Source organism: Pseudopodoces humilis, chromosome 2, assembly GCF_049639895.1.
Source record: "Pseudopodoces humilis isolate 2021_Gansu_Grassland_sample_001 chromosome 2, ASM4963989v1, whole genome shotgun sequence".
Classification (NCBI taxonomy): domain Eukaryota; kingdom Metazoa; phylum Chordata; class Aves; order Passeriformes; family Paridae; genus Pseudopodoces; species Pseudopodoces humilis.
In genome coordinates, this window is record NC_142201.1 from 69,292,304 (window position 1) to 69,319,896 (window position 27,593).

The 27,593-nt window shown below is 42.1% G+C and overlaps 2 protein-coding genes across 9 annotated transcripts in view; one reads left to right on the plus strand and one right to left on the minus strand.

Moving 5' to 3' along the window:
* The window catches only part of CDK8 (cyclin dependent kinase 8), a 75,379-nt gene extending 64,723 nt beyond the window's left edge, over positions 1–10,656 (minus strand). For all 3 annotated transcript variants that reach the window (XM_014254969.2, XM_014254896.2, XM_005516274.2), the window contains exon 1: positions 10,504–10,656. In XM_014254969.2, coding sequence (XP_014110444.1) covers positions 10,504–10,631 — 128 coding nt within the window. In that variant the 5' untranslated portion in view covers positions 10,632–10,656. The remainder of the gene's footprint in view (positions 1–10,503) is intronic.
* A 6,856-nt stretch (positions 10,657–17,512) lies between these two features.
* RNF6 (ring finger protein 6) lies at positions 17,513–26,198 on the plus strand. 6 transcript variants are annotated; one of them, XM_014251977.2, is made up of 4 exons: positions 17,513–17,622; positions 21,264–21,476; positions 21,967–22,074; positions 23,372–26,198. In XM_014251977.2, exons 2-4 carry the CDS (start codon positions 21,284–21,286, stop codon positions 25,084–25,086), a joined length of 2,016 nt encoding a protein of 671 aa, XP_014107452.2. In that variant the 5' UTR covers positions 17,513–17,622; positions 21,264–21,283; the 3' UTR covers positions 25,087–26,198. The 6 variants fall into 6 exon arrangements, with proteins under 6 accessions (XP_014107452.2, XP_087907822.1, XP_014107460.2 ...); XM_088051696.1 differs by having other exon boundaries at positions 17,556–17,622; positions 21,269–21,476; XM_005516273.3 differs by lacking the exon at positions 17,513–17,622 and adding an exon at positions 17,932–19,940 and having other exon boundaries at positions 21,269–21,476.
* Positions 26,199–27,593: the final 1,395 nt, after the last annotated feature.

Below are 27,593 nucleotides of genomic sequence, written 5' to 3' on the forward strand. Positions count from 1 at the left end.
TGTTTCAGTGACCTTTAGTTGTGTTCTTGCCTGTTCACAAAACGTGCATTTTTTTTCAATGATAATTTTAATTTTTGATGTTTAGGCTAGCATCTGCAGTTAAGAAAATCATTATGTTCTCTCGAACATTTTGTCCTTTAAAAAGTATCTGCAGCTTTAATCATACAGTTCTTTTCGTGCAAGTTCTAAACTGACTGCACAATATGCTTTGCCATACTACCACTTAACACTCAAGGCTGTTAAGACACTGTTGAATAGGAACTGTTTTCTGAACAGCAGTATCTTTTTGCTCGAGTATCACATAATTTTACAAGCACTCTTTGGCACCCAAATATTCCTATGACTAAGCCAGTCTTTCACTACAATCTGAAAAGAACACTTGCAAAAAAACACTGCAATAGGACAACATCAGTAGAATCCTCTATTAAAAAAAAAAAAAAAAGCAGAATATTAAATGGTCTATCCAGCACCTTTCCTATATAAGCTACTATGGACTTCATATGCTTCTGTATAAAATTCAATATATTTATTCATAAAATCATAGAACCATTTGGGTTGGAAGGGACCTTAAAGACCATCTAGTGAGTTCCAAATTCAAGCAGCTATCTTTCAAATGGGAAGCCCAAATACACAGAAGTTAGCAATTCATTCACAAGTAGCCTAACAAAAAATGGTAACTATGAATAAAGCTAGGGCTGTAATCCCACATGTGCTATTATGGGGCTTGACAAGGTCTCAGAAACCATTTGTTGAGCCTTGGAGGAGACAAGAGAGAACAGCAGGCTAGCCAGCCAGAACACAAAACCCTCCTGAATGGTTACCAGCCTGCACGTAGCAGTAACACGCAGCATTACTTGCCAAGCTCACAAAGAAAAGATGGGGGACGGTGGGGGGGAGAGGAGCATGAGAGGTACAGCACTGGTGGGATGAAGCCTGAAACCAAAACTTTATTCCCATCCACTCACACAACACACTTCTCTACTCTGAACTCTCTACTCACCTTCACAGTAGAAGGCTAACAAAAAAAAGCAAGCCTTTTATTAGCAGCAAAGTATCTTCATGCTCCTGCCTCACCTTCATTACTTTACTTGAAGAAACTTAGATACATTTTAGCTGTTTTGAACCTTAAAGAACAATTCCAAGACTTAAATTAAGAGATGAACTGAATATCCTCATCTACATAAAGTCGCAATCCAGAACTGAGTCTTTTATAGTATTACAAAAATGCCAGTTTTGCTAATCTTTTAAACAAACATAAAAGAAAGAGAGCCAGTTACACAGTGATTAAACAATCTTCATATTCTTACTCAGATTCAAAAAGGGAATTCTGAATGCTTCCCTTCTGCACAGGCCCTCTTGTTGTAGTTCAAATGTTTAAGATCTGGCAATTCCTCTTCCCCCAACGAATGCCCAGAAAACAAAATATTTTAATGTCAAATAATTTGAGCTGAACAAATCTAAGATTCTTCATGGCAGCAGACTGGCAGAAGACATGCAGAGTATTACCTCTGTCCAATCCAAACCTAACCCTAGGAGGCAACCCTAGCTTCAAGTATACCTCCAATCTCAACTTCAATTTAGACAGTGGATAATTCCACAATAAAGCAAACACCCTTGGGGAGAAGAACAAATAAATCAGGTTTCATAAATGCCATCACATTTCTACTGTGCAAGATAAAAGCTGCAACCAGAACTAGAACAGCCTATGTGAATTTAAGACAGCAAGGCTGCCAAGCCCATCATCAATCTTCCAGTATTTCAAAAGCAGCTAGAACCTCACGTATCTTAATTGAGGGACTCTGTACAGACACATAATTCTTTGGGGATTTAGCAGCTTTAGAAATACAGGTTATCAGTATGTGTAGCTAAAAAAAAATTGTATTTTTTTCTTATGGTTAAGAGATGTCCTGATAGTTTTGGAGAAGTACTTGAAGGCTGTATTTTCCACTGAACTATTATCACATGTAGAGACCGCAAACAGTTTTGCTTAAAATCAGCAAAAATATTATGAAATATATATGGACATTCATCTGCTACAGGTTATTCTTTTAGAATCTGCAAAGGCCAGTCAACAACTTGCAGAAGCATGAAAGGTGGTAAAACCTCACCACACTCATCCCTCAATGCAAGGGAGATGCTACCCTTATTTTTTTTTCTTTTCCTTTTTTCTTTTTGTTAAAAATCCTGAAAAAAAATCATCACATATGAGGAAACACTTTCTCAAAACCTCCTTTCAGCCTGCTGGCTGAAGAACTGCTACTGCACTGCCAGCTACCTGCCTGCTGACTATTTAACACTTGCTTATCCACCTGAACTTTTGTTTTCAAAATACTTTTCTTCAAATGCACAAAATTACAAAATTAGACCCTTCCTTAATTCTACCATTTTATTCCCGATTTCAGATGTGAAATGTAAGGGACTCCTTCTAGGCCAAGTCTAAGGGTTTTTCTGTAATTTCTGTTCAGATTCTAAAAACTCAGTACTGGAAACCAGAGCTGCAGTATTTGTCATCCTGGGCCAGGAGACCCCAGGACCCTGACTCACCTCTCCCACCTTACTCATCCTGAGACATAAACTCAATCCTACTCCACAGTGGTCACTGATCAGACCCAGCAAAGATGCAACTCCATTTTGCTTCCTGTCTTCAGACAATTTGTTAACACAACATTGTCACAGTCCACTAGCTGTACAAGAAGATCTTCTCCCATGCAGAGATACAACACCCAAGCTCTGAGCTCCTGAACCAGATAGAGCCTCCCTGCCACCTCCACCTCTTCTTTCACCTTCTCCCAAAGAGCAGTTTAGCTCCAGGTTCATCTCCTCTTCCTTCACAATGCATCTTTTCAGTGTACCAAAATAACACACATCTTAACCTAAATGAGCCTATCATAAATAGGGAGTTTTTTTATGTATGTAGAAGTCTACATACGTAACAAAGTCTACGTTCTACATTTTCTAGAAGGAAAATAACTATTTGGGAAACTTCAATTGTTCGTCTGTAACCAATGCCATTCAAAAAGTTTAAAAATTTTAATGAATTTTTTAATACTTCCCAAGAAGACACTACCAGACCATGCAATTATTTATGATCCTCACTTCACCCATCCCTAATCAGCAGTACTCTGAAACAGCAACAAATAATTATCACATTTTTGCTGCTTCCAAGGCAGCCATGAAAGGAAACCAGAGAAGTCTACCTATCACTCCTATTACAGGCTCTTGTAGAAAAATTCAGATATCACACTCCAAAATGAAAGGCTTGTCCTCTAGAATTAAAAGCAAGAGGCAATCTTTAAAAACAGGTTGTATAGCAAAAATATAGACATGACAAATATTTCATTGTAAGACAAAAAAACATCACACCAGGCAAATGGCATAGACCAAAGATAGCCCTCTTGGCCGGCACAGAACAAAGGGGATTCTGTGTGATGCACGAAGTGTCTGCTTTTGGGGCTGGAGCCCATGACTTCTGCTAAAAAAAAAGATACTGCTTGCCAGTTGTTAGGACCAACACTCATAACCTTGTTTTTCTATTCTCACTAAACAAATTTAATTAAAAGAAAATAAAAGGCAACTACACCCTTCTGGAACCAGAGCTGCACATGACAGTATTAACCACAGCAGAGGTGGGAAGCCACAGTCCACACCAGCAGCCTGTGCACTGCCTCACATCCTCAGTTCATCTAAACACAGCCACTCAGTCTCCACCTCACATAATCACAACTCCACAAGGATAAGGATCCGTAGTAGAAAGAATTCTGTTCCAAACAAAGCTGATAGGCAAACAAAAAAATAACTGAAACAAATCAGTATTTTGTTAGAACGTGCTGCTACCCAGACCTTTGCAATTCGTGCCCTGCTTTTCATTGTCCTGCTACTTGTCCATGGAATATTATTCTGCTGAAAGACAGAAGCACCTCCAAATTAACTGGCTACTCAGAATTATTTGCTTCTATGAGTATTTCAGGTGTAGCAGTAAATGGCTTGTTAGACAGTAAAGTTCAGATTTTTAGAACCAGCTGGATACAGTAGCACAACAATCACCTTTTAATCACAAAATTGACATATCTGTAATTTGAAGGTCTTGTAAAGCACATATTGGCACGTTGGTTGTTGCTGCACACTGTTGGGGTACAACCTTGCCATACACAAATCCAAGCCGCTCCACCCTCCATTAGGTTTCACCTGTAGTTTTCAAATTTCAGCCAGACTAATAGTCTTTTTGTAAGAATCAAGAAATTTTTCAGTTTCTGCTACAGTAGTCTGCAAATTACAGCTCTTCAGATTCTAATGGTAAAAAATGACATTGCCACTCCTGTGTTCTTGGTTATTTTTAACAACCAAAAAACACAAAGTGTTTGAAAATACTTTTAAAACAGAAAAAAAATAATCAAAGAATACCTAAGATCTAGAGTGAACATACTACCTCATCATCATTTGGTCAAAAGCAGTGTTCTCTGACAACATGCACATCCTGTATAACCAGCACCCTCAAAATCTATCCCTTATTCTCTAATGGGAAATTGCATGCAGCAGACCATGGCCCCGCTATTTACATATATTACTGTAATTTGTAAATCCAGAATCAAGCTGCATGTAGACCTTTGGTGCTTTCCTTTGTTGTTTTGAAACACTACTTTCATAGCCTCTTCTCTGAACTTGTCATAGGCTTTAGGTAGGAATGAAACACTAACTCACCTCTGCTGCAGGGTATGAAAATAACACATCTGTGACAAGATAACAAAGATCACACCAAATAAGGTCCAAAGGCCACAGCAGGACTCTCTCAACCACATGACCTTAAAAACCTATAAAGCCTGGAGCCATGTAGCTGGGTGAGAAGGGAAGGAAGAAGATGGAAGACAGTTGTAAGAGTGGTTGACCAGAAAAATGTAAGAGCACAAGGCTTTATGCAATATGGCATGCCTAACTCATTATGTAGATATAGTTTAATTAGGAACTTTGTAACTATTGTGGTGAAGGATCCAAAAGGTTCTCAGGGCAAATAGTTTATGAAGATAATACCACATATTACATACATAAATAAAGTTCATGGCATTTAGAAATTCCACACCACTGCAGACAGAGTCAGAAGCCAAGGGCTCACATGCCAGCTCTGCAGCTCTCACCACCTGCCTGCAACCTCCACCAACTGCTTCGGGTCAAAACAGTTGAAATCAACACACAAACATCCAGCCAATAACAACAACAAAAAAATCACCACTGAGAGAAGACAAGAGTTGTCTGGAAATTTATAACAAAAACTAATAGCATGATGTTCATTATATAACTCCTGTAAAGGCTCCACACAGAACTAATCAAGTTCAAGTCCAGCCCTGCTGTTTCCCTTCTCACCAAGTAAAATTTTGACTCATTACCTCTATTTGTGGCACTCCCAAACTCTTATGTACCTCTCACTAAATATCAGTTTGATACAGACCTTGACGAAGTGATTACTTATCTGATGTAACTCAATAAGTACACACCCACAAACACAGACAAACTGGAACTAATCTGCCAACCAATTAATGAAGGGCCAGAAAGAGGTTCAGTGTTAAAAAAAAAAGAAACAAAAAAACAACAACCACCCACCAAAAGTCAGAACTCCTTAAGTAAACAAAAGCAGGCTCTTCTGCATGCATTACAGAGCTTGGCCTGGTCTCTAAGTGAGGAGCTTAACTTTCACAGTAACAACAGTCAGAACATGTTACAACAGTCAGAAGTGACTGTCTTTGAAAACATTACAGAACAGACACTATGCCCTTATCTTTTCCCTTTGACAATAGGCTATGCAATTTATCTACACTGCATTAAAAGATTCTCTGTTTTCCAAAAACATTCCAGGCTGTCCATCTTCAAATGCTGTGAAACAAGAATAGCATAAGAATCTTGCACATTACCCAATCCATTCATTATTTTATCTAACTTAAAGTTCTGCTTTCTCTATTTTCCCAAGATAAACACTCCTCATCCATTCAGTTTCTCTTTATACAAGAGTTTCTGAGAGAGAATCAAAATTCTTGCAATATCCTTTTAATTGGTAGGTAGAAACTATGATGTGTCATATTAGAGATTACATAACCCAATAACTTACTGGAGATCTACTAGATTTCCAGCATTCTGCTTCTTTTACAACTCATATGGACTCTCAAGGGGAGGGAAAAAAAGTAGATTAGATTTGACTGCTTGAAGCACACAAGATGATTTTCATAATGCCAATTACAATGTGTCAGTAGGTTCAAATTAAACAATCTGTTCCCCCACCTACAGCAATACTTCCAACACAGAACTGTAAGAGCTGAAATTACAAAAACAAAAAAAAATCTAATTCCACTTGTGTTTGGGACCAGCATCAATTCTCACAGATCCTGATAACAACTAGGAGAGCACTAGTTTGCTTAGTGTCAGTTTCCCACCTTCAGTCTCTCCACTCAAGTCTCTTTCCAAGAGATTAGGAAAGCTTTTAATAAAGCACCAGGGGACATTTATAAAGTTCAAGACCCTAAATTACATAGTTTTTTTGCTGTTGTAATTAAAAAGTTAGATACTGCCAAACAAGGACATTCAATAGTTTCTTCTTCTCATCCAAACCACATCCGATAAACAGGAAAAATGATTGTTTGGAAACACTCCAAATTGCCACTGAAACAATCAGCCTCCCTCCACAGAACAGGCTTCCCTCCCACATTTCTGTCTGTAGCTGTATCATAAAAAGGGAGAGGAGAGCAAAGAAAGCAATGGAAGACAAATCCCAGTAAACCTGGGCACACGGATTTGACATGACCATGTGCTCAGCACAGGGTGCCAGTCCCAGGAGGGGCTGTACCTCCTGTGCTGCACAAAACTGGGCAGCCAGGCCTGCACAAGAGACCCCAGCATCCTGCCATCTCAGTCTGCCGGTGACTGGCCCTCGGCTCCTAGTGAGATGCAGAGAGAAAATGTAAAAAACAATAGATCTGCATGTCAGTACACCATACAAAAACTTCTGGCATATTTTCCAAGTCCAGCATAAGTCAAATAGGTAGGTTTAATAGTTGGGCTGAGGAGCGCTCCTGAGGGAGCACCCAAATGGCACACAAGGCAACATTTATGCAGGAAATAACTGACATTTTCCAGGGGGAAAAAAAAAATTAAACTATCTTAGAAACACTAGAGATGAGCAACAGTTCCTTTAGATAAAGACTGATGCTCAACATGCCATATGCCCCCCTCCCAGTGTATGCCATTAGAGTAAAATGCCTTCTTGTACACCTTTCTGCTATAAAAATAAACCCCATTAGAGTCAAATGCTTCTTTGTACACCTTTCTGCTATAAAAATAAGCTTCATCAATCCACAGACTTTGTCTAAGCAGGTTTTAGAGCCCATTGCAGGTACTGCACTGATGAAAAAGATGCCACCATTCAATAAAAAGCCAGGAAGATTCAACCACATAGAGAGACAAAGTTAAAATAAAAGAGATTAAAATAAAAACTTCAGGATACCATTTTGCTGCAGGCAGTGCACCAGACAGAGCTCAATTATGATGCCTGACATTGTCACTCAGCTGATTGGGTGTTCAGTTGGGTCAAGTCTGGCAGATAACAGGTGAGAAACCTCCATGGAGCTGTACCTGGTGATCCTCTGAGATGGACCAGAAGAGACCCCAAGCCTCACTCTGTGGCAAAGGGCACTGAAGGGCTGGACTGGCTTTTTTCTTGGAACAAGGCATGAAAGAAATACTTTCTTTACACCCCCATCTGTAACTACATACTACACATACTACAGGACATCTCTCCTTCATTAGGATTCTCACTCCACCAAGATTCCTGAAAGACTGTCCTCCAAAACACTCCTGTGTAGTTCCAATGATGCAATTAACTTCCTGGCACAAGGATACACAGCTGCTATCTAGTTTTCAATTGCCTTACTGCACCTCAGAGGCAGCTGTAAAACCTGTAAAGCAGTAAAACAAAATAAAACGAAACAAACAAAAAAAAAAAGAGGTGAAGACAACAGTTGTACTACAGACACTGCTCCTAGTATTCTTGAACTGGGTTTTATCACCAAGGGCCTTAGAAGATATATTTGCACAAATTGAATTACTAAAATTTAGTTCTTTTTTGTGATCTTCTATCTCTTAGTCCTCCATACTAGAAGACATCACTTAAGAAAAAGCTGAACCAATACTGTTAACAAAATATTTGCAGTCCTGCAGCCCACTCTTCAAAGTACTCTAAAAATTACCATGCATATCTTAGAAGATTTGAGCTATTTAAATTAAGAATTAGAATCATGTAACGAAGTTAAAGAACACTTGTAAGCTCAAAGGAAATATGAAAAAGAAGGTATGAGCTGATTAGATACTAGAAATAACTAAAAAAATTATTCATCCATCACTACTTACCATTTGGGGAATACTAAAACAATGCAAGAGTATTTTTTTTAATATATGCATATACTAATATATAAATACTAGACTCTTTTGCAGGCTCCCCACCACAAGACATAACATCCATCCATCTACTACCACAGCTCCAGGAACACTAAATGTTATTACTAGCTTCTTTGATTTAATCGATTCCCTCTGGTTAAAGGGATGTAAATGAAACCTTCAATCCTAATTCCACCCTTGTAATTTAAGATCACATATGTACAAATATATTATAAGCTAAAAAAAGTTTCTATGGGTGCTTCTATTTTACATATTTTAGTGACCATCCAAGAGCAATTCCACAGGATATTTAAAAGCAAAAGTTTTCAGAAATTTTAAAGGCAAATGGGAAGTATTACAGAAAGGGATGGGAAACAAGGCTCTAAATGAACAACAAACCAAAGGAAAAAGGAGAAAATACACATTGCTTTTTTCCCCCCAAACTTTAATCAAATACCATACCTCAATCTCCCCACGCACCAACAAGGGTGAAGATTTAAAAACATATACATCCTACTGTAAAACTACCTTTGAGCAACTATCCATTTTTAAAGCAAACAACTCCGGTTTTTTATTGAAATTTTTCAGAAGAGCACTACCACCAGCATTTTTAAACATTCTCTCCCAAACAACATCAAGCAGACTGATGATTTCACCAAAAATGCTTCAGCAGCATGACATGCTGAATTCCCTACGCGTTGCTGCAGTCCAACATGCTGAACAGCTGCAAAGTTGCCTGACATAAACATTAAAAATGTAGCCGTATCTTTCAGTACCTCGACTTGTTTTTTTTTTATTACAGATCCCTGCACGGGCACAGAAACCAGGGCTGGCTGTATCAGCAGCATTGGTACCTGTATATAAAGGAGACTTGAGGCAACAGCTTATCACACTTACAACTGTTTTTATTTTTTCCCTCTTGCCCTCCCAGAATAGAAAGAATTTGGGCAAGATAAGAATTTTTTGTATGAACAGTTGGAAGGATCCAAATATAAAAATAGTGCCAAAAAGTAGTTACCCGACTCCTACCATCAAACAAAATTCAGGCTGAAGTAACTGTGCTGCAATTCATATCAGCATGTTTAAGACACAGACGAGACAAGACAAGGTGCAACCATTTTCATTACAACTGTTCTCTAGGTAATAGCCAGAGCATTTCCTTCTAGAACCAAAAGCTTATGTAAACATAACCAGATCGTATTTTGGCCATGACTGACCACTGCCTGTTTTAAAAGTTTATTCATTCAATGTAAAAATAATAGCCAGACTTTAAAAATGCACCTATTTGCATGACAGCAGACGGAGCACCACTGCGGTGAGACTTTAAGAGAAAGACTAGATACAATTCAAAATTTAGGACCTGCTACAGGAACAACCCGTGCCTCTCCAGTTTCTCCTGCTCCCTACTTCCTATTGTTCCGCTGTTCAGCAAGTGATGCCATGTCACGGACTAGTGAAACCTAAATGACAGTTTCATTAGCTCTTTCTTTAAAATCTTTATGCCAAAAAATTCATTTACTCGGGTCTATACCAAGAACTGGTCATACACAAAAGGTTGTTTAAAGCATTCTAAAGCCCCAAAAGCACCAGCAGACTTTGGCTTCCGAAGCAGCCAGCAAGACGACCCAAAATGGTGACTACAAGTAATAAATCATATTAAAAAAAGCCATTGTTAAAAAAACACACCAAACAACAACAAAAAACCCGTTCTATGAAGCCGATGATCAGGCTGAACAGTGTAAGCGGCCACTGATTTACTCACAACGAGAATCCATTAAGGGAACGCTTTTCCTCGGGCAGAGAATGTTTCTCCAAGCTCACCCGCACGGAAGCACGGCTCCGGCACAGCGCTGAGGGGCTGGGGACGCTCGCAGCGACACCGGGGGGGAACCAGGCTCCGGCCGGCCGGGCTAACGCGGGGCTCGCCGGGCGGGGATCAGGCAGGGCCGGAGAAAGGGCGGCATTAACGAGGGGACGGGGGGGGGGCGGGGGGCGGCAGAGGAACCTGTGGGGCAGAAGGCGGCCGGGGGAAGGAGAGCGCGGGCGGGACGGGGGTCCCGCAGGAAGCCTCTCGCTCGCTCGCTCACTCACCCGTCCTTGCGCTTGGCTTTGTAGACGTGCCCGTAGGTGCCCCTGCCCACCTTGCAGCCCTCGTACTCGAAGAGGTCCTCCACTCGCTCGCGCTCCCCGGTCAGCTTCACCTTGAAGTCATAGTCCATCTTGGGCGCCCGCCGCGACCCGCCGCCGCCGCCGCCCCCGGCAGCCGCGCCCCGCCCCGCCGCACACACCGGGCGGCGGCAGCAGCAGCAGGAGGAGGAGGAGGAGGAGGAGGAGGAGAAGGAGAAGGAGGAGGAGGCCCCCGCGCCGCCCCGCGGAACATCCAGCGGCGGGGCTGCTCCCTTCGCGCCGAGCCCCAACCCCCGGCGCTCCTTCCCTCCTTTCGCTCCGCGCCAGCAGCGGCACCGCCGCCGGTCCCCGGGCGGGCTCTCGGGGCCGCGCCCGCGCGCGCTGCCGCAAACGGACGTCGCAAACCGCGGACACCTCCCCGGCCGCGGGCAGCGCACCACGTGGAAGGGGCCGTCCCGGCGTGCCTTGCGGGCGCAGCCGCACGCCGGGAGCTGTAGTACAGGCAGTGGAAGAGAGGGAGGCCAGGCCGCACTGCTTGCCGGGAGCTGTAGTTCCTGGGCAGGGCACGGGGGGCACGGGGCCCGCCATCAGCAGCCACTGTGACCAGCGCTCTGGCCCTTCCTGGGGTCTTGGCTACGGTGAATATTCCGGTCCCCGGCTCGATCCAGGCTGGCGAGGGCAGACGCAGTTGGTCCCTGCCGCTCTGAGCATCCCTTAGCATTGCTGTAATTAAGACAATTCCAGAACTGTGAACACGGTCAATATTGGAGAATCATAGAATATTTTGAGTTGGAAGGGATCCATTAGGTTCATTGAGTCCAACTCCTGGCCCTGCACAGGACCATCCCCAAGACTCACACCATGTGCCTGAGCACTGTCCAAATACTTCTTGAGCTCTGCCAGGCTGATGCTGTGACCACTTCCCTGAGGAACCCGGTCCAGCGCCCAACCACTCTTTAGGTAAAGAACCTTTTTCCAATATCCATTCCAAACCTCCCCTGACACAACTTTAGGCCATTTCCTCTGTCACTGGTCACCACAGAGGAAAAATTAGTGCCTGCTCCTCTTTATTCCTCCATGAGGAAGCTGCTGACTGCAATGAAGTCTCCCCTCAGTCTCCTCTGCTCCAGGCTGAACAGAACAGGTGACCTCAGCCACTCCATCACCATCTTGGTTGCCTTGCTTTGGACACTTTCTAATAGCTTCATGTCTTATATTGTGATGTCCCGGGCTGCTCACAGCACTCAAGACACAGATGCTGACAAACCCTCTCTGTGTGGTTGCTGAGATGAGTCAGGATGTAATACAAAAGCTGTTATGTTTAGCAAGGGCCTTGTATGTGACCAGTAACTGGGCATTTCCCGATTCCTCTCCTTGGCTGACAGAGCCAGGGTTACCCACCCAACACAAAGTCAGCTGGTAATTTTGTAGAAGAGGCAGCTTGGAACTAAACTAAAGCTACAGCAATCTTTCTGCTTACAGGCCAGCTTTTGGTATTTTTAATAGTCATGCACACATACTTCATGTTTCATGTCAAGAATGCAGCACATTGAGTAAATAAGTGGGCACTCAAATCCCTTAACTTAGAGACATCATAGAATGTGGGGGCTCCTGAAAGAAGAAACAACATATTGTGGAATGGTCTGAAATCATTTCCATTTTCAATTACAAATCTTAACTTTCATTTACACGTTAGCACTGATCCCTGAAAATTTGGGATAGGGCTGTGCCTGCTTCCCAAGCTGGCATCACTCAATCAGACTCATGTCAGAAGCCTGCAGTTGGACTTTCAATATGTTGCTATGAGGTTGTTAGGGATATTATGTATGTTGAATGAAGCAATTAGGCATGTGTTACAAAAAATAAGTGCAATTGAGAGAAGCAGCAAAATTACACTCTATTTGCCCAGTAACTCAAGTAAATGTTACAAGAACATTGCCCAGTATCTCACTACACCAAGCAGAAACAGGTCAGGGCAGCCCAGCAGAGACCAGTCTGGAAGATGCCATCCACCTCACAAAGTTCATCCATCTCAGCCCCATCTCTGCTTTCAGGGATGCTTGGCTTTGGGGACTTTCAGGGGTAGTAAGGGACCAAGCTTGCATGGCCAAACCCACCATGTACAGTACCTCTGGCCTGCTCACTACCCTCAGTCCTATCAGCAGGGGAGGTAGCAATAACCACACTTCTGTAGCTTTGTACTCTTCTTTGAGTTATTAATCATTTTTTTGTGGAGGCAAGAACATCCAAACTCCTCCACATGAATCCAATTACTGCATGGTAATTGATGGTTGGGATTAGTCCATCCAGAGCTGAAACATTGCAGGGTGCAGAAGACAAACAATATCTGCTTAGAAAGGAAAGACATCATGAAGGAAAACAAGAACAGACAATCCAGATTCATTTTCTGACAACCTGTGCTATGTTTCACATTTGCATAAAAGAATTGGGAAGAATTCCACACTTCGACAAATTCTGAGAAGTCAAAACGACAACTGAGATATCTTCTTTCCCAGACTGTTGGTCCTTTTGTAACAATATTTACAAGTTTGCTTGAATGTTTCTTTCCTTAATTGTACATACCATTTGAATTGTATGCCTTCCAGAATGAGTGTAGCTGCAAATCTGCCGCACCTTCTCTCTGTTTCCACTTCAGGTACTTGTATCGAAACCAATGTTCGATTTTGCCAATTCAGACCTATGGTCCCCAACTCAAGAAGGATTTGAAACAGAAAACACACTTTGTCTCTTTTTATTATGAGAAATAAATACTGACATTTCATGGTCAACTTTTAACTCTGTTTCATGGAAAGTTGCATATTTTGTGCTTTATTTTAAAAATCTGTCATGGTGTAATATAATTTCAAGGAAAAGTTTGATTTTGGGGTCCGCTCTTCAGAAGACAGACACAACCAGGGTCTGGTATTCTTGACTCTCAGGACTCCATCCCCACAGTGACCCTTTCAATTGATAGGATTTCTTATCTCTTACTGCCAGTTTTTCATTCCCTTCTCTCATGCTCTCTCAGGACTCAGTTTAAAAGTATATGCTTAACACATCCTGCTGAAGTTGGATTTTTGGAGCTTTCCTCTTTTTTTCCTCTAACATTCACGGTTTGCTTTATCATATCCTTCTGTTCCGAGTTTGTGTAATTTCTAATATGTCCAGAACACACACACTTTTAACATTTTTCTGTTTGGCATCATCTCACCTGTGAAGGATATCTGAGTTCTCTGCAGCAAAGCCACTGTTACCATGTTAGCGCTGATAAGGTGCAGTGGGTTGGAGGCAGTTATCAAAGCAAGCTGTGACCAGAGAGGACAGTAGTCAAGGAAGACTGACACCATTAAACACTTCTGAATGTATTTCAGGGAATTGTCTTTCAGGTGAAAGCCTGGACTGGGAACAGGCTGGATTGTGACAATAAGTAAATGCTCTCACTTGGGGTATGGGAGCATCAATATCGAAAGCAAAGCTGGTTTTGGGAGAGGTGTGTGTTTGCATACTTGTGGCCACAGTGTTGGTGCTGGAGTCAGAGTTTTTGAAGCAAAACAAATCTTACAACTGGGAAATGTACAACTATTTGCTCTTTGTTTTGCAGTCTTCAAAAATAGAATAAAAGTACAGAAAAGCAAACTTTATTATTTTTGCTTTCTCATCTTTCATTTTATGAGTAGATAACCTACAACACTCAATCACATCCCCATGCCATTAGAGTGTCTACTCATTCCACTTATTCATTTGCCAAGTGTGAACATACTTTTGCTTTTCAGAAAACTTTTAATGAAACTGTAGCTGCCTGCTTGAAGTTTCCCATATCCCCATGGAGACATTCTCTAGCGGTGTGAATGAGGGGTTCCCAGCTTGGTACTGACTGAAAAAGTGCAGTCCTGCTAAGTGCTATACATCTTCCATTTTTTGTTTAGTCCAGGGAAAGCTGAAGGCAAGACAATAATGTAGTGGCACTTTTTCCTTTTTGTATGTAAAGAAAAACTAACTGTCACACTTGCACAGTCTGAGTATTTTTCAGGAACCTTGCAGTTTTTACTCATCCTGCAGATGAGTGATCTGAATACCAGCAGCATTTAAAAACACAGTTTACTTAATGCAGGTAAGTGCTGAATCTACAAACAGTTCCCTATGTAAAGCAATGTGTTGGGCTTTGTTTTTTTGTTTTTTATTTTGCACTCAACTATATTCAACTATAAAATTGATCATCTTGATCTAACAAGTTACTTGCAAACATACATCAGTCCTTTGGATCCAGGTGCTGTATAGGAGAGTTGTGATTCCATTCAGAGAAACATCTGTTTCCCAGACTCAGGACCACCTACGGTAACAATCAGCCTATGTTATGCTCCTGACAGAGATTCAGTTGTCACCATCCCTGGAGGTACTTAAAAGACATGCAGATGTGGCACTTGGGGACATGGTTTAGCGGTGGATTTGGTGGTGCTGGGTTAATGGTTTGGACTGGATTTTAGAAGTCTTTTCCAAACTAAGTGATTCTCTGATTCTGTCTCTACAAACCTTGAAAATTCAGACTATGAACTCATGGTTACTGTTGTTGTTGAGAAGAGCCCTGTCTGAGGGGAAATAAACCCTGAAATATTACTTTATATTATTTCTTATAATCATAGAAATATTCACGTTGGAAGGGACCTCTGGACAATATCTTGTTCAGAGCAGGGCTACTCTTATATTCAGGTTGCTTGAGGGCTTTTCCACTCAAGCCTCTATGGAAGGATATTCCATAGCCTCTCTGGACCCGACTATCCAATTTTCTGTCCTTCTCTCAATACAAATGCCTGTCTTTCCAGTAAGTTCCTTGTCAGTACTGGCAGGCTGCCCATTATTCCAACTTGAAGAAGTCCTAGGGCCCACAGCCTCTCTCATGTGGCAAGTGCTCCAGCCCCATGACCACCTTAGTCCTCTCAATAGAACTCACTCCAATTCATCCAGAATTTTCCGTATGAGGATTGTTCTACTGGAGACCCCCAAACTGGACATAGTATTCCACATGCAGGCAAACAAGAACCATGTAAAGGGGAGTAATCACTTCCCAGTCATATCCTGATAATCAATTTTCTGTGTTCACAGGATCACATAATGGGTCAGGTTGGAAGGAACCACACTGGTCCAATCTCCAGGATTGTCCCAGGGGGCTGATCACTCCTAGATGGAGGACTGCATTTGTCCTCATTGAACTTCATGAACTTGCTGATGTCCCATTCCTCCAGCCTGTCCAGATTCCTCTCAAGCAAAGCAACTTCATGTCAGCACTTTGGTGTCACCTAGAGATGCTAAGATCCAGTTTAAAAAGACCGATTATAAGGTCCTGCTTTACTTATATTAAACAATAAAATATAACAGAATAGAGCTACTTTCTAAAGAACCTTAAAGATGGATCAAACTAAATCCAGGTTCTCAATCTATTACAAAATTTAGTAATTGCCTGAGGTTTGCTGCCCTCCACAGGCTATTTTTATTATAGTTGCAAAGAGCGTGTTTCACTGTGGACGGCATCGCCACAGTGCAACAATATTCTAAGAAAGGTCTACTCTTGACATTTTATATTAACCACACAACATAAAATGAACAAGTACTTTACTTAGTTATAGTGTACTGTTGTGAAACATCACTATGAACAGGACATGGACACCAAATTCTGTGTTGGTAACAGGTCAGTGGAAAATAAACAAATTCAGTGTAAGGTTCTGCTATGGAAATATGCAATTATTCACCCATCTAAATCATAACTTCCTTCTGGATGAACAGTCTGTATGTGGGCTTGATACCAGAGAAGATGTTGTGTTTGACTGTGGAACAATGATTAGTAAAAGTAGACTGTTAGAGGAAAAGATTTAAATAACGTAACCAGATGGACAGATGGTTTAGGTAGGTAGGTAGGTAGGTAGGTAGGTAGGTAGATAGATAGATAGATAGATAGATAGATAGATAGATAGATAGATAGATAGATAGATAGATAGATAGATAGATGGATGCTCTGGCTTTTATTATGAAAGTAAAATTGATCTTTAGGAAGGACATATTTTAATTGCTTCAGGCAAGGCGAATCATAATACAATACTATTTATACAATGGCAAGGCATATGAGAAAGAGAGGTTACCATTTTCTGAATGCAGAGGGCAGGGAGGAGTTCCTGATCTGGCCTCGGTGTTAAGAATTTGTCCCAACCATCAGTTTGTCTGATGGAAACCACCTAATGGCAGAACAGGAATGTAAACCACCACCAAACCTAAACTCTTTTCCTTTAAGCGGAAAAAAAAGAAATTATGGGTGTATTGTGAAAGTATCTTCATGGACAGCGGCCCTTAGCCCTTCCTAGCACCTCATTCATTACCGAGGGTGCTCCTTTGTAGCGGGACCAGTGGCACAGAAAATACCCAAACTCTGGTTTATTTCCGCAAGCCGGTTTGAACACAAGAGCAGCTCGGACGTGAGGATGAGGTAGCGCTTTTACACAGAAGCACCCTCCAGGCGGAATCCCCTCATTTTGCCTATTCAGAGAGTTTCTGCAGGATGTGTTGAGACAAACCCGTACAAGCACCTCGGGACAGCGAGTCCGGGGGTTCCCTCAGTGAGTCCGCAACTAGAACCGGCAACATTCTGTGGAGAGGTTCCGCACTTGCGTGGGAGAACTTCTAGCCAAGGCTCTACAAATGGAAATCGCCAAAATCGACGACACCGGGCAATTATTTTTTGAACGTTTTAGAAAAAAGTTCACTGGGAGATTCCCGCAGAAAGAAACGTAAACAAAAAGGAAAGAAAGGGAGGCAAAGTCGCGGAAGAAGGAGAAGCGTCCCATTTAAAACCACAGGAAGACTGGGAAGGAGGGAGCAGAGGGAAAAGTGCCTCTATAATCAATCTTACTCCTTACGTAAGTTATTACACAGTGCCAAACACGCGTGCGCATGAGGGGGCGGGGCTCGCGGTGGAGCCCTCCCTCGTGCACGGAACCTGCGCCGGCGGCGCCAGTAGCCGCCCGGACCGCAATCGGAGCTGGAGCCGCCACCCGGACCGCAATTGGAGCTGGAGCGCGCCCCGCTCGCACACCCAGGGTCCGCGTCCCCGCGGGGGCGGGTCCCGCTGCCGCGGGGGGGGACGGGGCGATGAGCGCGGCGCGGGGCTGAGCCGGGCGGCCCGCGCCGCCGCTGGCAGCAGGCAGGGACGGGCTCTGGGGTCTTGCCGGCTGCGCTCTCGGGAGGCTTCCCCCCACCGGGGCAGGCGGCGGCATGGGCGCCTCCCCAGTTTGCCGCAGCGGGTGACGCGGCCCGCCGCGGGCACGGGAGCCGTGGGCTCGGGCAGCGGCGGACAGCGTGGGTCCGGCCGCGGCGGTCGGTGTCGGGGCCGCGGCGGGCAGCTCGCGGGGAGAGCGGCGGGAGGGCACGGGCTGGCTGTCGCTGCTGCCATTGGCCGGCGGCCGCGGGCCGGCGGGGGCATTGGGCAGGAGCCACGTCAGTCACAGCGCTCCCGTCTCCCCGGCAACAGGCGGGGGGCGGGGCAGGACCGGGCCCGAGGGCTCGTGGAGCCCTGGCCTGCCCTGGGGGTGCCTGGCTCGACGCTGGCGTCTGCGGGCCCTGCTGCCGGCCTAGGCCTAGGCCTGGGGCGGGGGTGGACGGCCGCTCCCAGGCCTTCGGCTTGGGTCCCTCTGGGCGTCCCGGGGGCTGTGTTTTCATTACCTACTGACTCTCCCTTTTTCTCTCTTTCCCCCGGCTTCGTGCGCGGGGGTTTCTGGGTTTGGTTTGCGGGCTGTTTTTTGTTTTTTTTTTTATTATTTTTTGTTCCCGAAGTCGGTGAGATCATCCTGCCTGGAGGCTGCGGTGTGACAGAAATATTAAATAGCCCTCTGGCTCGGGGAGGTTTCCTCAGCTAAACTCCGTAGTCACCTTGCAATCAGGTGGTAGTCTTTCAGAAAATGAGTACCTAATTGACCCGGAGGTCATACTTGAGGAAAACAGGCTGAAACCTAAAAGCATAAGGTGTATATTAGAAAATAGTCATAAACCTTAAAGAATAGACCAGAGTAATTATGAATGAAAATCTAAAGGAGTGGGTCTTAGGTTGAAAATGCTAGAAAACATAAGGTGTTGGCATGCGACCCCTATCTCTTTGCAAAGGAAGAGTAATCTGAGTCATAACTGGATTTCGATTTCAGGTTTTTTTTGTATCTTAGTAGCTAATATCCTTCAACTTTTCAATACTCTGAAATATTCTAGTGTAATGTATCTAATTTCTGATTCAGTTAATAGCCTTCGATTTTCATAACGCTAAAGCATTTTAGGTGCCAAAGTACTTAGTTTTGATGGCATTTGATAAATAGGGATAGTAGTTGTCATCCATGGAGTTATGTTAAACAGATGGGACAACCGAGCACTTCACACTTCTTACGGTTTCTAAGTGAGTCATTTAAGGAGTGTGACTAATCCTACCATACAGTTGTCAACAAAAGAATGTTTTTTTTTCCTTAACTACCCACAAAATCAAAGAGATTTCCAGATTTTCTGTGGATAACTGAATACTAAAGAACCTCTCATTTGAACAACACTTTAAATTTAGATTGAGGGGGACTACATGTGATGGACTTCTTAAGAATATATATCGCATTTTCTTCTGTGCGGCAATGCCATGATTGTATTGGGAATTAAATCATGAAATATAATCATATAATGGGAAGTCGGTTGACTTAGAATGGTCATTGTCAGGCAAGCGGCCACATGTTGTTCTGAGGCATTTGTCTAAATAACAGCCTCACGTGAAATTGAATTCATTTTATCAATCCTCTTCCCCCCCCTCCCTGCTGCACCTGTGTCAAGTTTTAAGTCACCTGGGACAGAGGCACTTCAGTATTCAGTGCAGCCTGGATTGGGGATTTTCATGGTAATAGTCACGATGGGTGTTGCCAAGGTAATGATAGTGTTGGCTGGTGGGGTTGGGTGGGAACTGCTTTTGTTGTGAGGAAACCGGGGTAGTAAGAGGAAGAGCTGGATGAGAAATTTTTGATTAGAAATGTGGTATGAGAAGTGACCTGGTTTGAACATAGCCCCTGTGGGAAATCAGAGTCAGAAGTTATCTATAGTTTGTGAGGGTGAGCCAAGAGGACAACACTGATAGAAAAGAAAAAATATTATGGGAATGGAAAGTGTCTTGAAGGGAAGATACTCATTTAATTTCTTTTAAGCTGAACGAGTTAGAGCTAGGAGAGAGTATTTTGAATGCATCAAAAATTGGACACAGGAGGAAGATGGTTGATTTGGAAAAAGTGTATTTAGAAGTGCAGTTACCTGGGGCAGGGGCTGGTGGGGGGAAGTAACATGAGGTGTGGAAATATTGAAACCAAGGATACATCAGAATGGATCCCACGAAGAACATAAGAAAGGTATATCAAATGTATACCAGCTTCTGCTGTTGACATACATTTTCTGATTATTTTTGTAATTTCTGTTTGCACTGTTGATTAAAATTTGCCCTTTTTTTGATGTATTTCTAATAGTTAATTGGTTTGGTCTGTTTGTTGTCTCATCACCTGTCCTGTGATGACTAATTATTGATCAGGAGTGTGCTTAGAATGTTGTTTTCTGTGTTTTCCCCATAATCTAAACTGGAAGTGGATTTTATGTGTGTGTCAATTGACAAAAAGCAAACAAATAAAAGGGAAAGGCATTTATGCAAGCAGCATGGTGCAGTGTGGTTGGGGCTTTTTTAGCCTGATGATCTCTTTCGAGGAGTGATCTCTTTTGTCAGGTGTCTGCATCAGCAGGTGTTACAGGTGCCTGTTAAACAGGAAGCTCAGTTGAAAGGACACTTTATTGCCTTTCAAATAGAGAGTGGAAGAACAGGTTTCCTTTAGAAAATAGGAACGTTGAGGAGTGGTCTGAGTGCCGATTGGCTCGAATTGAGCCCTAACCAGAGGGAGATGATAATGACACGGGAATCAACGGAGATTATGCCTCTTTGACTCTGGAAGGTTATTCTTGCCTTCTAACAGTGTGGTCCCATTAGTTCAATATTTTGTAAGTGATGAAGAACTGTGGTAAAAGTACAGCCCATCCCTTTTACATCCATATTCTGCAGATGGATATCTCTTTGCTAGTTAATCCTTGGATTAGAAACTGCAAGGAAAATATACAAATAATGTAAGAATGTCAGAAGAGTCATTCCACCAAAAATAAATCTGTAGGCTGTATACTACGTGGGGGATATTACTAATGAAAATACTAATGTAGTCTTATGTTGGGGTTGTCACAAGTCTACACTGAATAATTGCAGTCCAATAATCAGAAAACCATGTTTTTAGCTATACTTCAGCTTTTAAAATACTCCCCACTGCTGTTGTATTTTACATGAGAGAAAGGATATAAATTTTATGTTAATTCCTTTAACTTTCTAGAATATCATTATTTAGCTAAAAAAAAAATAAGAATCTGTCATTGCATTTTTATTTTAAAGTTGCCATACCAACCAGTATGCCCTTTCAGTGAGGAAGGGGGCTTGAAACTATTTTTCAACAAGCTAGAAGTATTTATATATTTGAATAATAAGCTGCACTGTTGTCTTGGCAAATAACACGGAGCTTGGTTCTCCTTACTCATCTTTAGCTATTAATTAACTAATTTATTTGAAAATGCTGGGAACGTTTTACTGCAAACTAGGTAAATTCTTCCTGTAATTTCTGAGCAGTCTAATCTCTGGTTTTGTCCAGGACAGTTTGGCATTATCGTTATGGATCGCTTCCGACACCGTGCAGGAAACGGCAATGAGCAGGTGCCTTCACGAGAGCGCAGCCACGGCGAAGGCGAGAGACAGCGGCAGCTGGAGCGCCTCAGCAGGGAGGAGGCCTATTACCAGTTCATTAACGAGCTCAACGAGGAGGACTACAGGTTAATGAGGGACCGAAACCTGCTTGGCACTCCTGGTAAGATGTGCATACCTTCAGTAGAAGTGTAATGAAGTAACACTCCTGCTGTTAGGCACCACCTGTGGTACTGTGACTCAAGCAGCCTGACTTCTGTGGCTTTGTAGAAAGGGAAAAAACCTCCATATGGAACAAAAGTATACTTTACCTGTATACAAAGATGCTGCATTTGGGCGTCCAAACCAAAATAAGTAACATTTGGTACATTCAAGTATATCTGTCGATACGTGGCAATTTTGGGGATGTCTGAATTGTTACTGGAAGCTGAGAATACTCTTGACACATTCAGCTTCTATTTCTTCCACTCCACTACCTACTTTCACTGATATCTGCACTATAGTCTCACATTAGTGTTGTTTTCTTTCTGTTTTCGCCAGTTTTTTCTGTGTTCTGAAGATTTTCATTCTAGATAGAAAATATTACTTCTGCATGGCTGTATAGAGGCAGTAGTAGTGTCTTATCTAACAGTGTTATCAAAATGTAAATTCAGGAGAAATAACAGCAGAAGAGTTGCAGCAGCGTTTGGAGGGGGCTAAGGAGCGTCTGACATCACAGTCTGATCTGGATAACAGAGAAGGTGAAGGTAGAACTGTTGGAGGTAAACATTATTCATTCATATATGTAGACACATAGCATGTGGTGCATAGATAACAGTTCTATAAAGATATTTAAGAGAGATTCATTTCTCTTGCTTTTTTATTTTCAATGTGCCTCTAGGGATTGTTTAAAACTAAGCAAGATTTCCTAAGCATCCAAAACCAGACTTGAAATAGTTGATGTAAACTCGTTTATATTAATCACAAAGTACATGCTCCTTTTTCCCTCACTTTCCATTGTTTATAAATGTAATAGCACAAAAATTACGATTTTTTTTCAGTTCTTAGAGGTTTTATCATGTATTATAGCTGTTGGAAAAGAAGTTAATTGGAAAACAGTTAATCTCTCCATTTTTGGTTTGCCACTTTTGTTGTTTAATTTCCATTTGTTTTAGTCAAGTGAGGCTTGTGTTTTATGCACTGTCTTCAATTCCCCAGAAATATTGGCTTACTTATTTGGCCAATTCTAGTCAAATTTGTGGGAGGAATTGGCAGCTCAGAAATAAAGATACCAAAGTTCTTGGACTCTTCCTGGACACAGAGAGGTGATGGAGTAGGGAGAACTTAATCTGATCCCTTTTCAAGGGAGAAACTTCACTATGATCATGACAATTGGCCTGCTTTAGATGCATAGCTAGCCCTAACCACAACGCTTGTATCTGTACCTCTTTGTGTAGTTGGAGAAGATTTGAAAATGGAGCTGTGGGCATTGTAATTAGGAAAAGAATATATTTGCACAAAAGGAGAAAATCTGTTCAAAACACATCCCACCCAGACACATTGCTGTGTAAGCTGCTCTAGATGACCCTGCCTTGGCAGGGGAGTTGAACTAGATTATCTCCAGAGGTCCCTTCCAACCATAATGATTCTATGATCATTTATTGTATCACTTATAGGAAACAAATTTTTTAGATGTTTTCCAAAAGAAGACAAGACTTGTTATTCTTTTTCTTGCTGTATCAAAATGAGTTGTTCCCAAACTGGTAACTTCAGCAAGGGGCAGGTATTGGACAAATACAACTGTCTTTGGACCACTTGAATCAGAACACTGGCTCAGAAGATGCCATCTGGGCATATTAATTTCTCTCTGAGTCTCCTTGTGAGACAAAAATTCTAGGTTGAACTGGTAAGTTTTGCTGACATTTTTACATAGAGCATATTTTTATACATTAGCATAGCAAGTTATGTTATTGTATTGTGTCTGAAGTCAGAGCCCAGCAAGTGAAGGGGTTTTGGAGTGCATTGTAGTATGCAGATCGTGCAGTCATATGAAGGTTTGCAATTCTTTGTTTCTCTCAGATTCTGAAGTTCTCAGGGAAAACTCCAACGGTGACTCTTTGCTTGAATGGCTTAACACATTTCGTCGCACAGGAAATGCCACTCGCAGTGGACAGAGTGGGAACCAAACCTGGAGAGCTGTGAGTCGAACGAATCCAAACAGTGGGGAGTTTCGCTTTAGTCTTGAGATCAATATAAATCATGATAATAACAGTTCTGAAACTTCCGGCGAGGAGAATGTTGATATAGATGCTACCAGACTGTACGTAGAAAGAAGACGTCAGCTAGTTGCCAGTTCAGTAGCCCCACGGACGAGGAGCATGGCTGCAAGAGAGGCAAACAACGAAGCTGCAAGGACCAGGCTTTTAAGGCGTGCCATGGCATTAAGGTCAGAAATAGTCTCTCACGCAGTTTCAGAGAGGCTCAGGAGTAGAACAAGGGAGCTGACAGGCCAGACAAATAATACTACACGAAATAATTCTGTGGCTGCTGGTGAACCAAGAGAAATGCCAGAAAGAGGTAATTCTGCAAGAGTCAGAAGGGGTAGAGCTAGAGCTAATGTCCAGATGAATACAAACCAAAGACTAGAAATTTTGCGGCTGAGGTCTACCTTAAGTAGTCGAAGCCGCTCCCCGCTGCAAAGGCAAGGTGATGCTGCTCCTTCTGAGGAACGTGGTCAGGGGCAGGATAGAAATGCACAGCAAGTCAACAGAAGTAGGAGACAAACAGCTCAGGCTTCTCCACAGCCTACTGAAGAGCAAGCAAGAGAAAACACTCAGACTCCCCAGCTTTCCAGTGTAGCGCCATCCTTAGGAATAACTTTGGAAGAGGAAGAATCTAGTAGGCCAGTAGCTGCTGTCAGAAGGCACCCAACAATTACACTAGATCTTCAGGTGAGAAGAATTCGTCCTGGAGAAAACAGAGACCGGGACAGCATTGCCAGTAGAACTCGTTCTAGAGCAGGAATGTCAGAAAACACGGTTACCTTTGAAAGTGACAGTGGGGGATTTCGGCGCACGATATCCCGATCAGAACGCGCCGGTATTCGGACCTACATTAGCACTATACGGATACCTCTTCGTCGGATTTCAGAAACTGGGCTTGGGGAGCCTTCATCAGTGGCTCTTCGATCAATCCTTAGACAGATAATGACAGGCTTTGGAGAACTGAGTTCTTTAATGGAAACTGAATCTAATTCAGAAGTGCAAAGAGGCGGTCATCACTCAGCAGATGCACAGAATAACTCAAGTTCAGCAAACAGCAGTGATCCAAGTGGGATTTTGTCTAGAAATGGAAATGCAGTAGACAGCAGCAGGGAAAGAAATGGGCAGAGGGGTGGTAGTCAACGTTCTGGGCGCAATCGTGAGAGCCAAGATAGCAGGCAGTCTCAAGATGCAAACAGCCTGGTGGAGAATGGAACACTGCCCATCCTTCGACTTGCCCACTTCTTCCTGCTGAATGAAGATGATGATGATGATGATCGTTTGAGAGGTTTAACCAAAGAGCAGATTGACAATCTTTCTACACGGAACTATGGGGATGTTCACACTGAAAATGAATGGAGTAAAACATGCAGTGTTTGCATTAATGAATATGCAACAGGGAATAAACTAAGGCAGTTACCTTGTACACATGAGTTTCATATTCATTGTATTGACCGCTGGCTTTCTGAAAACTCCACTTGCCCAATTTGTCGGCAGCCAGTTCTGGGGTCTAATGCCACAGATAATGGCTAGACCTGTTTGTACCTGTTCAGCACTCAAGGATTTTCGCCTGCTCCGTTATAAGCCACATGAAATTCATTGACTTAGATATGGGTCCATTTGTGGGGGGCGTTTTGTTAAATTTCTTTAAAAATTATAGAAACTTCTCTAAATCTAACAATGTAAATACTATTTTTTCCAAGTGCAAGTCTAGGAGCACACATAGAACCAAATGATATTGGTAAAGTTTATATTTTTTTAGGTAATTTTGTTATGCTAAGCACTTTTGTAAATACAGAAATGCAATAGTTAATCAGTCCTGCTTAATGTATGTTTTTTAACATTGTAATGGACTCGCTTTATTTAGATTACAAATTGTTTCACACAGACCCACCACTGTGTTGAAAAATTAGTGGCTGAATAGCCATTTGTTAGCTTTTTGTTCTAAGAACAATTTCTTTTACAGAGAGTCTCTTGCTGGACATGTTTGCTAAAGATATTTAAGTTACTTGAAGTGCTCATTTTAATAGACTTTTTTTTTTTAAACATTGAAATATCCTTTCCAAAAACTTGCCAATTTGGTTCTACTTTAAAGATTCTATGGCAATTTTTGCATGTGGGTTTACACAGTTCTTAACGTTGACGAGTTCTTATTCAGAAGTGGATGAGTTAGTGGCATTATGAAATGTACATAATTAAATGCTGTCTTTGACAATCTTTGTCTTTTCAGTGCAGACGGCAATCAAATCTGGTAATTCCAAGAGGGTGTGTCTTACTTGCTCAAAGATTAAATGAGCACTAAGGAAGCATTTTTACTCTTCCAAATTTATCAATCAATATTCCTGGGGTTTTAACTGCCTTAGTTTAAAGAGGGGAAACATTTCCTTGGCCATTATATTGTCTATAATATGCATGTTTTGGGCATCCTACGCAGAAGAACAAAACAAAGACTTGAAATGCTTTTGTACAGAAATTTAAGGTACACATGTAGTGTTAGTCCTCTTGAAACATGCCTGAGGACCAAGTGGTAAAAGACACTAAAAAGGACAAAAAAAGCTTCCCTGAAAACCCCCAGTATCTGTATAACTAGATAATAAACTTTTATACCAATGATTTAAACTGAAATAAAGTTGCAAGTTAAATAATTGAGGCTTTGTGTGAATTACTGTTGAGCCATATCCTGTAGATTAATAAGAAAACTTGCTATTCTTCATGTTCAGTCTCAGTTTTCACTTTATTTTTCCCCACTTTCCCAGCTCTGTCCCTGGCCTGTTAGTTGTTACAGTACATGAAAACCCAGCACAGTGCTCCAGGGTTTTCTGGGAGAAGCTGGATGTTACGTTTGTCTTCCAAGCAACCTGCATCTCAATCCCTAGAGAAATGCAGAATTGTGCAGTAATCTGCTGTGTGTATATTCTGAGCAGTGGAAAGAGTAGTTGAAATGAACAAGTCCTACTGACTTTCTCTGCCTGTGGATAGTGGCCTTGACAAATATGCTTCTGTGCCAGGTGTGTCACTCATGACATCCTTTCAAGGGTAGCTGTAAAATCCCATGTGAGCTATTGGATGTCTACTTCAGTCCTGCAAGTTGAAAACTTGTTCCACAGAAGGGCTTCTTTTCATTCCTAAAAGCAGTTTTAAGAAATTCTGTTAGGAAATTATGATTTAAGGATATGATTAGGATCTCTTCTGATGTAATTTGCGTTAATTACCAAAAACGTTGACCCCCTCCCTTTGGTACTTCCTTAGCTGCAATAAAGGGTGAGGAGATTTAAATGTGATTATCAGAGCTAGCTTATTTTTTGACTTCTTTTTTTTTTTTTTTTTACTTCTGTTAGCTCCTGAGGCTGACAGTATATAAATATATACATCTTCTGTTGCTTCCTTGTTTCTTTATGACTTCCTTTTATATTTGGTATCTGCCTGATTGAAAAGTCACATACATAGAAACCTGCCTTTGGCTCACTATTGCCTTGCTGCTCAGGTTCTTCAAGGTCAAATTTAACTCTAATCCTTACAATTGCTATACTAATGCAGTAGAGATGAAGGGGGAGATTCCTCGTGCCTTCTTTCATTCAAGTAGGAATTTTGCTGTGTGTGAGAGCACAGTTGATTACATGGCTCAAGATGAGATCATCTGTGACAGGGTATGTTTAACTGAGCTGCTAAGGGGAATATCCCAAAGTACAGTGAGAGTTTTCTGTAGAAATTGTAGGCTGCGGGAAAAGAAACACTAAGCCTCCACTACTCTATTCCTACCCTGTCATGTGAGAGTTGTCAACTATTTCTCCTCCATTGGAAAAGCATGTAATTTGTTACTCAGCTCTTCCCAAGATACTGTGTTAATGGGACCAATTAAACCATAGTGATTCAGTTTTGTATTGGCTTCTGTTACCTCCATTTCTGCAATAAAACTGCAGTTCTCTGCCACCCCCACCCTCCAAACAATTTACCTCATCCCGTGGTGACATTAAAAAATGTAAATTTATATGGAAATAATATGGGCAGAATTTTTACTAATAAGTTTATTTAGAATGAAA

Coding starts and splice junctions, on each gene's coding strand:
- RNF6 (XM_005516273.3), top strand. CDS start 19,914: ATGGATCCCACGAAGAACATAAGAAAG. Junction 19,941..21,268: donor CCACGAAGAACATAAGAAAG/GTATATCAAATG, acceptor TGTCCAGGACAG/TTTGGCATTATCGTTATGGA. Junction 21,477..21,966: donor AAACCTGCTTGGCACTCCTG/GTAAGATGTGCA, acceptor ATGTAAATTCAG/GAGAAATAACAGCAGAAGAG.